The following is an 11,060-nucleotide window of genomic DNA, read 5'->3' on the forward strand; positions in this document are numbered from 1 at the left end:
ATTCCGCAAGTCGTGCCAAACGGTGACGTCATATTCTTATCTGGAGAGCATGCGCAATAAATAGGCCCTACTATCGGTGTAGAGTGGAATAACCAGACGCTAGAGATGACCATTCGATTGAGACTTCTGGCATAGCTAGGCCTATTTCGCCGAACAGAAACGATTTTAAATTAGAGTAAAAACGGAAACGATTGAATGTAAATCAGTTCATATACATTCATATTACATTATTATATGCGTTGCGACCCATTTGTGTCAATTTCTAAGTCCCGAAAATTAGCGATTTAGCTCCTATAATGTTTCGCAATATACATATTTTTAGTAACTTAGCCTATACAACTATTAGGCTATTGAATATATAAGCAAACTGTTGTGCTGTATTTACCGTTTACAAATAATTTAATCTTTCGCAATATTTGTGTATATTTTTAGCAACTTAGCCAATACTATTGATTAAGATATACGCGGACTGTGTATCAGCCAATAAAAGCCTGTGATATTGCGACATACTTTTCTATGACGGTATAAAACTGATTTTGGGGCGCGCACGTGTTCATTCAACGATTTGATTATAAAGAAAAACTACAAATTACGCCTATAATTTCAGATGAGCGATTATTTGAAAACAAGTCAAAGAATCGGCCTAAACTCCAAGACATCCCAGTCACAGGAGGGAAATCACGAAATAAGTGACTTCAAGCCGTCTTCTGGCCAACTAAAGGGAAACAACTCCAAAACTAGCTACAACGATCAAGAAAATGGCCCATTTACCAATGACGAGTAAGTATATAATGCATAATTTGCTATTTATCTCCTCGTATCCGGATTGGTTTTTTTTTTTTTAATTCAGATATACTCGAATTTCTTTTCGTAACTTCTTGCGTAACACTGTACAGAACAGGTTTAGTTGGTGTTTTTTCCCCCAAGAAATTGAACTGAAATGATAGGCTAATGTGAAAGTAGGCGCTTTTCTATTTTTATTTATTTATTGTTATTTTTCAATAATCAAGGGGAAAAAAGGAAACATATTTTTAAATTTTTATTGTAATTTAGCTTATAAACATTCAGAAAAAAAGCGTCGCCGATAGGGAATGTCTGTACTTGGCATGACGTCATGAAAATGGCACGCCTATTCACGATCTTATGAGATGTCAGTCCGAGTGGAGGAGTAACATAGTTCGAAAAAAAACCTATTATTTTACAAAAACCACCCCTTCCTAACAAAGACTATGACATCGAATAACATCTATGTACTATAATAAACCAAATTTTAGTCACAACTATAATTTGTTTGTCCAGAGAAACCGAGTCGAAATCGCTTCCGCCCAGTAATTCGATATCGAGGTCGGTCCTTTCACAGCGTAGCGAAGAAAGAGAGCATGTCAGTAAACTCAGATGAAAATCACCGGTAAGAATTATATCATTCACACAAGTTGGAGATTCTGTAAACTTGGGGAAGGTATAGCCTGAAGGTCTAAGAACGGAACTAACCGATCTTGTGAATCCCAAGTTCCACGAATTCTTTTAAACCCAACTTCAAATTTGGATCTTTTCCCCATGTGAGTTACTAAAAATGGCGGACATGTAAGCACGTGTGTCTGGTGTGAACAATGTGAGCATATGTCACATTCTGAAAAAAAAACCAACATAAGTCGAGAAAGATTGTTTAACAATTAATTGTGATTTTTATGAGTAAACAATCCCATGGAAATTTTTCATTGAACAATCTCGCCAACTTGATCGAAAAATGGTGGGACGATTGAATTGGTTTTTGACATTCACATAGCCTAAATGATTAAACTGCTAGCCTATTAGAATTTGACTGGGTGTTTTTCGGTTCAAGGCCTTCGATACTTTGTTTGGCATCAAAATATCTCAAATAATTCCCCAACCTCCCACAATTAAATACTTTTCCAGAAAAAAAGTTATGTTGGGATACCAAAAGTACACCAGGTCTGATGTTATAAATTTTTAATTAGTGCTAGAAATTCACCATCCATGTAGGCTAATTGATGGTAGGCCTAGTTTAAAGTTTATATGAATGTTTCTACTACAGTGAATTTTTTTTCTCTCATAGGTCTCAGACAACGGGGCCACCACCCACCAAAGACGGCCAAAATGAGTACTACCCAGATGCAAATGAAGTTATTGAGGTATGGTCATTTACTGAGAATTGATGCAAGAATCTGGACTCTGTTTCACAAAAACTTAAAGGCTCAATACCACTCTTGTTGTAACTGAATAATATGTCCCAATCTTTATTCTGGTCAACAAATTGTACTATTTTAGAATATTTCAATTAATTGATGGTGCAAATTTTCATCTTAACACACCTTATTTAAAAATTTTGAAAAATTCGACATAATGGTTTGAAACGCCTAACGTAAACCTTTTCAAATGAAACTTCGATTTAAAAATATTTTCGAGCCCTCTGGACAAGTAAAATAGGATGTAATGGATAATTTCAACAACAGGTAGGACACTTAAACATCTAGTACTTAGATAGAGATATTATTTATTTACTGGAGCTTTCAAGCCAGCAAGAGTGTTATTGTCCCTTTAAGCTAAAATCACTAAAATGGATTTTAATTAAAATTAAATTTTATGCGTTTCATGAAGATCGATTGCAACTTCAAATGCAATTCTAATAGATTTGCGTCCACGTGGTGCACATTTTCGGTGAGGGCACTTGGGTTAGGGTGTGAGGAAATGTGCCTTGCAAGTGAACACTGTTGACAGGTTGGACAAACCGTTGCAATATCAATGGGGAGAGTTTCATACATAGCAATGTTTGCATATGGTAGGGTGTCCCACAATAATTATCTCTAAATATCTCGACAATTACACCACATTATTTATATTTTTATATACCAAGCCTTAAATCAGTTTCACTACATAAACAGTCACGTTGTACTTAAAGATACATTATGGCAGATTAGATAAAAGCGAGAAGGCCTTCACTTCAAACTGAATGTTAAAAGTAAACACAGTTTGCTTCATTATCAGGTCTCTTGCCGTCCAAGCCACCTGCAGATATTAAAATTGAAACCTTTGGAAATGAAACCTGTAATACAAATTTTTCTAGGAATAAATACCATGAGACAAAATTCTCGACTGAAAATGCCAGCAAAACAATATAATTCGAGGTGATATCTATGATATTAAGAGCATTGACAATGTAGAGAATCCATGGAAATTGAGTTAAGAGAAGGGAGGTGGGTGGAAAAGCGGTGGGCCATTTCATTAGGAAATTACGTCAAACGGAAAAAGGCTACAGCAATGTATGTTTTAGGAAATTAACTAGGGAAGTCTGGGTGGAAGGTTTGTCTTGTTTTGTTGCTTTTTTTTCTTTGACTTCACTGGCATTTGATGTACCACTTGAGTATACTGCGACTCCAAATTTGACCAAATGGTGGCTCCAGAATACACAATTGCAAGTTCAATTGTACAAAATTTTTCGGGTGATCATGCCGCCGGACCCCCAAGTGTTTCAAAGATATTATTTGTACTAAACCAATAACAAATTGTTTTATAGTATTTTATTAACCTGGTCACTCAATTAACAAAGTCTCAAAAGGAAACAAGGCTGTTTAATGGAATAATATCAAAATAGACAGGATAGTAAAATTATCACTTGAGTGCGATGCTGTGCGCTGATGGGGTCAAAGTTGATTACAGACGGGTTACTGGCACGATACAGCATGGCTGTTCAAATATGTCACGGTAATGTCGGTTGAGGTCGAATTTCACAAACTTCAGACCAAAACTACTGGATAAAATGACCACCCCTTGTGTTCAAATAGTGTAAAAAATATGGTATATCAAGGTTGTGGACCCTCTAAGAGGTGACAATTTTGATCCGATTTCGATGGAACTTGAAATGCATGTTTATAACCCAAATGTCTTTTTCCTGTCAATATTCTTGCATATCGGATGGTAACTTCTTGAATTATGGCCCTTGATTGTACGAAAATTGTGTTTTATGTTATGGTCCCTCTAATAGTAAGTGCAAGAGGACCGCACTACACGCAAAACAAAAATCTACAAGATAAACCGGTGGACAGGACATTTATAGACATTGCACCAAATATCAAATCAAGTGAATGGATGAGGTCACAATTATTATCCGATTTCAGTGACCGCCCTAGACTCTTAAAACCTTTAGCCATATCAAAATTTTATTATGAAACGAAGTCTAGAGGGTAAAGATCCGATTGACTTTAAATTTATACACAGTGTTTAAGGTCATGAGGCGAAGAAGCGTATTGTTTTTAAGCGATTTCCGATGGCCTTCGATCACTTCAAAATTAGCATGGCGCAGAACTTTATAAAAACCAAACCAATTCTATTGATTTTCTTATAATTACTTAATTAGTTGTTACTCTTAATCAGATTTTAGTGAATTATAAATGTTTCATTACCGAAAAAAGTAAAAATATGCGACAACTCTTGTTGACTCCCCGGACGATTTAGCTGCTGTGGGCGTATGTTTCGTTGCCTTGCAACCAATCTTTTTTAGTGTGATTAAAGCATTTATATTTAATTTACTAATTGCAGAGTAACTGGGACACAGTTGTCGAGTCATTTGATGAAATGGGCCTCCGAGAAGAACTCTTGAGAGGAATCTACGCCTATGGTTTTGAAAAACCTTCAGCTATCCAACAAAGAGCTATTATTCCCTGTATAAAGGGTAAGTTTCCTCTGTCAATGATTTTGCTTGTAACATAAATCTTGATATTTCATTGTAAAATTGATTACTGGCCCCCCGAGTTCACAAAGTATTCTTGAGAATTCACCCAACTTTCAAACAGTCTCATACAACAACTGTTGGTCTTCAAAGGAATTATTAGTGAGCAGAAATTCGGCCGTATATCTATAACTCGTCGCTTCAGTCAGTTATATTGAGCGGTGACTCGTGTTTTTCTTTGGCGTTCGTCACTCTTGATATGGGGAAACCTGTATTAATCAGCTATCGTAGCAATGATCTCTGTGTTAAAAGTATATTTGGAATGTGTTTAACCAGCTCTAACACATGTGATAATGACTGGCACCAATATTGTCCTTTAAGTCTGAGAAAGCTTTGTGAACCCGCGAGCCGGATGTGTTTGACTGTTTCGGACACTGTTTTCTAATTTCACTCATTTTATTTTTTCTCAGGACATGATGTTATTGCCCAGGCTCAGTCTGGCACAGGCAAAACAGCCACATTCTCTATAGCTATATTAGAAAAGCTAGAACTTAAAGATGTAAATATTCAAGCTCTTGTATTAGCTCCTACCAGAGAATTGGCTCAGCAGGTAATTAATATGAAATTACTGTGCAAATATTTATATTGAATTGAAGGTTCAAATAGAATTCGAATAATGAGTTAAAATATTTGAATAGAAAAATAATAATGGAAATGACCATGATATATCTTCATAACTGTATTTAATTTTTTTTAGATCCAGAAAGTGGTTCTTGCTCTGGGTGATTATATGGGTGCTCAATGCCATGCTTGCATTGGAGGTACTAATGTCAGAGACGATCAGCGTCGATTGGAAAATGGTGTCCATGTTGTAGTTGGTACACCCGGTCGTGTTAACGACATGATACAGAGGAAGTCCATGAGTAAGTAGTCTCCATCTTAGGTGTAACCCAGAGTAACTGGCTTTTTACTAGCATCAACAAATTTCCGTCCCCAAAACTAGCTATTTGAATATGCGTTATCTTGGATGAAAATTATGTAAAATTCAATCAGTTTTGATGCACAAATCTCCAATGTGAGTTCTGTAGCAAGACTACACAATACTATTTTAACCAGTCGACTCTTCTAACTTAATTCAAAATCATATGAAAACCAGTATATGGAATTTTTTTCAAAAATGCTTTCTTAGTACATTTGTTATCCATCTATTATTTTGTTTATATTATTATAGGAACGAATGAAATTAAATTGTTTGTACTAGATGAAGCTGATGAAATGTTATCCAGAGGTTTTAAAGATCAGATTTATGATGTTTTTAGGAAAATGCCTACTGAAATTCAGGTATTTGAGTTATAGTTAACACTTTACACTGTAACCCAGGTGTCTTAAACATACATTATGCAAGAGCTTAATCTGTCAATTTCTGGTCTTCGGGCCTGACGTGTTATATAAACTATTAAGTAGACATTAAATAACCTACCCAAACCAAAATGGGGGGGGGGGGCTGAATGGTTAGCACATGCACACTGTATCAAAAGATCTGTTTTTGAGTCTGCTGGCATGGTTTCAAATCCCTGGTTGTGCGTGACAAGGAGTAGGGTCGTCTGACCATCCTCATGGGTTTTCTCTGGGTCCTCCGGTTTCTTCCCACTGCTTAAGACCCTTTGCTCAGCGCTCATTGATGACTAAATCCAAAAATGGATAATTGATAACCGGTTTTTCGATATTTTTAAAGAAGTCCAATATGATAAAATCGTTGATGATTTTATCGCGATATACCGTGATATTGAGGTATATTGCACAACTGTAGTTCAGTGTTATAAGTAATTACATTTTGTAGAGCTTAGTATAATTGACCCTTTCTTAATTAAGCACCACCTTGTCATGTCCACTGATTGTCGAAGGTCGCAAATGAAAGGAAAATCAATGGAAATCTAGGGTGTGGTGAAAACTTGAATAAGTTTTACCTCGATAGATTTACAACAGAAGAGCAACTTTTTGAAGAAGGAAATGGGTCTTTTGACAGTTTCTTTGAATGTTATTAGATTTGTTTTGTTTGTTTAGGTTATCTTGTTATCTGCTACAATGCCTACTGATGTACTGGAGGTGACGGATAAATTCATGAGGAAACCTATCCGTATTCTGGTCAAGAAAGAGGAATTGACCCTTGAGGGTATTCGTCAGTTTTATATTTCAGTGGAAATGGAGGTATGTAAATACAGATGATAAATATATGTTTCTGGTTCTTCCTGAAAGCGCCACACTGTGTTCTCTACTAGAGGTGGTCGTCATTGGAAGTATATTATTAGAATTATCTAGACATTGTATAGTAATTGAATTGGTTACTATCTCTTGGATTCTGCTACAAATTGTTGTCTTATATAAAGTATGTATTCCGATTCTTAGATACTGCCACATGTAACCTACAAAATAAATTGCACTGGAAATCGCTGATCCATCTGCTTAATATATAAACGTCGGTGAAGTCCCAATCTTTCATGGTTGATGATTTTCCTTCAAACTACATATATATAGTTAGGAGATGGAAAGTAATTTTATAATGAAGATGGAAGGGGCATCATTCACTTAAAAACTACAAAACCTGGGTTGGGTTCGGCGAATGGAATTATATCGTACATGTACCTTTCCATATTCTTTAGTTTCCCTCAATGACTAAAAGACGAGCACATAATCAAATTATTGAAATTAAAATGTTGGAACCACATTACTCGATTTCAGTAATGGAAATTACAGTGGTTGATATTTATCCAAGTTATTTCAGATCAACAGAACATGTCTCTTAAAAAAACTATTAAGAGAAATTATTTTATTGGATTGTCTGTGCTTTGATTATTTTTTTTTTCTAGCCCATAGGTAAAAGTTGCACCTTGTATAATTAGTTCTCTTTGGAAGCAGATCCTTTTAAATTCAGACTTAACATACACAGTCAAGTTTTTAGATTCAGACTGAACATACAGATTAAATATAGCCGTTGCTTTAGTAGTCTTCCTGAAAGCGCCACACTGTGTACTCTACTAGAGGTGGTCGTCATTGGAAGTATATTATAAGAATTATCTAGACATTGTATAGTAATTGAATTAGTTACTATATCTCTTTGATTCTACTACAAATTGATATCTTAATGGTTTTCAAGTGAAGGCTGTCAAATCCTTATATTCATATCAAGTATTAACCAGTAATATGTTGGGGTTTTTTAAGGAATGGAAATTGGATACATTATGTGATCTGTATGAGACACTCACTATTACCCAGGCTGTTATTTTCTGTAATACAAGGAGGAAGGTAGATTGGTTGACTGAGAAAATGACCCACAGAGATTTTACTGTATCTGCCATGGTAAGTTGTTGCTGGTGTTCACATAAATTAAACATATTGAGTAAAAAAACGTTAACAACAATTTAGGGATAAATCTGTTGAAAATTTATGAATGACTTATTTTCAAGGATCGTATTGATTTTGGATATTTTTGTTACAGCACGGAGACATGGATCAGAAAGAACGTGATATAATTATGAAGGAATTCCGATCGGGATCCAGTCGTGTTTTGATCACAACTGATTTATTAGCCCGAGGAATTGATGTACAACAAGTTTCACTTGTTATCAATTATGATCTTCCAGCCAATAGGGAGAACTACATTCATAGGTAGGCTCAAATATATTTTATAAATCAACATCTTTATTCAATTAGATTACTAATTTACATATACCCTTCTAAAATAAAGCACCGCCTTGTGATTTTTAATAGATTGTCGAAGGCCGCAAATAGAAGGAAAATTGATGCAAAACTAGGGTGAGATACAATTCAGGAGATTGATGTCTCAATAGTTTTGCTACAAATGGAAGTTCATTAATGTTGGGTATAGAAGTAGTGTTGAATTGGCATATCAAGTTTAAATTCATTTGATTTTTTTTATTTTCAGAATTGGACGAGGAGGTCGATTTGGAAGAAAAGGTGTTGCTATAAACTTTGTCACTCGTGATGATAACCGTGTTTTACGCGACATTGAATCATTCTACAATACTACTATTGAAGAGATGCCTATGAATGTTGCTGACCTACTTTAATGCTATTGTTGTTAGTGTGGAAAATTCTGGAATATCAGTCATTTTTTTTAAAATATCGAGGCGATTAATATTCAAGGCTATTTTGACAACAGTTGACTCTGCGATATATTTGCTGGTGTTTTTAACACACAATCAAAGTTAATACATAGCGATTAATGTCTTTATCATTATTTTGAACAAGTGTATTTTTAAAATATTTAATATTTGTAAAAACTCATTGTTATTATTAATCTTTTCATGTATTTAGTTCTGTGCTACTTTTTGGAGAAGTTTGAAGACATCTCATAGTGCTGTGCAAGCATCTGAAGTGTTGATCCCAATATATTATATAACAATTTTGATCATTGCTGTATGATACTCTGTAGCTTGTACAATTTAAGTGTCGTTTTCTATTATTTTTTTTTGAAAAAAAATACCATGTGCAAAAAGAAATTCAGTCGGCTCTCTGAGCATGGGGAAAACCCAGTTAAATCTGGGTTAGTTGACTTTTCTCCTATAACAAAATTAAATAGATGTATTAAAATAAATATGTATTATCTCAGTGCTGTGTTCCTCAATTTTACACTATTGTGTGTGCATGGAATTTACTGTGTATATGGGTTATAATTGTGATTGTGAAGCTATTTTGGTAGAATTTTGCCCATGAGATTTTGTTTCTGGTGGTGAAATTCAGATAGATTAATTTGGAGATCGCGTTCATTCCAACTAAAGGTGAAAAGGTATTAAAATGGTAATCTAGACAAATTGAATAAATGTGAAACCCGATTACATTTATAACTGTAAAGGATCCCTATAACTCGTATCCGCAGGTAGTTTTCTGAACCTAATGGCCAACAGCTGAAAGCATTATCCAATGACCAAAATTATTCTATGGCTCATTTGAGAGGGCTTAGTTGTAGAAAGCACACGTACGACGACAATTCATACACAGGCAATCAGACTTTTGTGTACATGTAGTCTTGATGCAAAGGGACCCCAGTGAAACGACCATGAGAGATTTAACAATTTTTGCTATGTTAAAATAAGAATAATGCAAACCAAGTAATATTACTCCCAAATAACTTAAATATTGATATCAATTGTGTTTCAACAAGAACCAAAACTATAATATTCTTTTACTAACTATTCATATCCACATTAAATTGGCGTGAAAGTGCATTACTTACGAATTTTGTAAATATACCAATTTTGTTTTGCCCAGTAGTCCTGCTGGACTAGACATGTAGGTCTAGATCTTACAGGGGGGGGGGGGAGAGATTTTATATATCGAAGTGGTAATATGTTCGTGTACGTTTTGGTACAGTATACAGAACTATACAAAGCAATTTATCAATGTATTTTGAACTGTCATTTCCCTAAGTCAATTTATGAAGGAAAAAAAAGGGGCCTCCCCCCATACAAAAAAAAATTGCAAGAAATGGTTTTTGGTAGCGTTGGGTGTACTGAATGATATCCTAAAAGTTTACCTAAATTGGAGCACTGGAAAGTCACAAATATTAAGGGTAAAAGTTAGGTGTTTAAGCCATTTTCCATTAAAAGGTATAACTTCGGATAAACAGTCAATTTTTGGGAGAAACGCATGAAATTGACACCATGCATTGGGTTGTCGGGGTGAAACTTTTATATGGCATGGTTTTCATAGGTGTCTGGTGCTCTTGAGCCATTTTCAGTATTTGATTGCCCCAAATCCAAATGTATTAAGGGGCATAACTCGGCTCTACGTCATCACTTGCTGGCATATATTTGGTTTGTACATGTTTGGAGTCCCTACCCCCCAAAACATTGCCTATATAGTTGCGGGAAAGCACTTTTATACGAGTTGACATAAAGTTCATGCCATTATGACTTGTTATTGATTTTGTTATTAATTTTTTATGAACCTTGGGGCCAGTGGCTGAAGGGAGGGGGGGGGGCAAATTTGAGTCAATATCCTGGCTTTTGAGATCATTGCTGGTAGCAAATTCTTGTGAATGAGAGGATCAGAAATGGCAATCAATTGGACAGAATCACTGGATCTGCCTGTCAATTCCACTTGCTTTGTGAGAGTTGACAGAATAGTAGTACAGTCTGTCGCCCCACCACTATAGTGGTACTTCTAACTGGGCGGTTCACTATAACCGTGAATATGATAGTGATGAGAGAGAAATGGGTTTAATGTCCACTCGACACAAACTAGGTCATTTTGGGACTAACATATGGTTTTTAATTTTATTTCAATAATTTGCTTGCGCATAGGGGTCTTTAGCAGTGGGAGGAAACCCATGAGGTTGGACAGGCGACCCTAC

At 35.3% G+C, this 11,060-nt stretch overlaps 1 protein-coding gene across 3 annotated transcripts; it reads left to right on the forward strand.

Moving 5' to 3' along the window:
* Positions 1–587: 587 nt before the first annotated feature.
* On the forward strand, positions 588–9,316 carry LOC126830956 (eukaryotic initiation factor 4A-I). Of its 3 annotated transcripts, none has more exons than XM_050561519.2 (10): positions 588–780; positions 2,078–2,153; positions 4,558–4,690; positions 5,158–5,297; positions 5,445–5,610; positions 5,919–6,028; positions 6,752–6,895; positions 7,907–8,044; positions 8,184–8,353; positions 8,631–9,316. In XM_050561519.2, exons 1-10 carry the CDS (start codon positions 608–610, stop codon positions 8,773–8,775), a joined length of 1,395 nt encoding a protein of 464 aa, XP_050417476.1. In that variant the 5' UTR covers positions 588–607; the 3' UTR covers positions 8,776–9,316. The 3 variants fall into 3 exon arrangements, with proteins under 3 accessions (XP_050417476.1, XP_050417497.1, XP_050417502.1); XM_050561540.2 differs by lacking the exon at positions 588–780 and adding an exon at positions 1,271–1,408; XM_050561545.2 differs by lacking the exon at positions 588–780 and adding an exon at positions 1,472–1,559.
* Positions 9,317–11,060: the final 1,744 nt, after the last annotated feature.

This window comes from Patella vulgata, chromosome 1 (genome assembly GCF_932274485.2).
Source record: "Patella vulgata chromosome 1, xgPatVulg1.2, whole genome shotgun sequence".
NCBI classification, from domain to species: Eukaryota; Metazoa; Mollusca; class Gastropoda; family Patellidae; genus Patella; species Patella vulgata.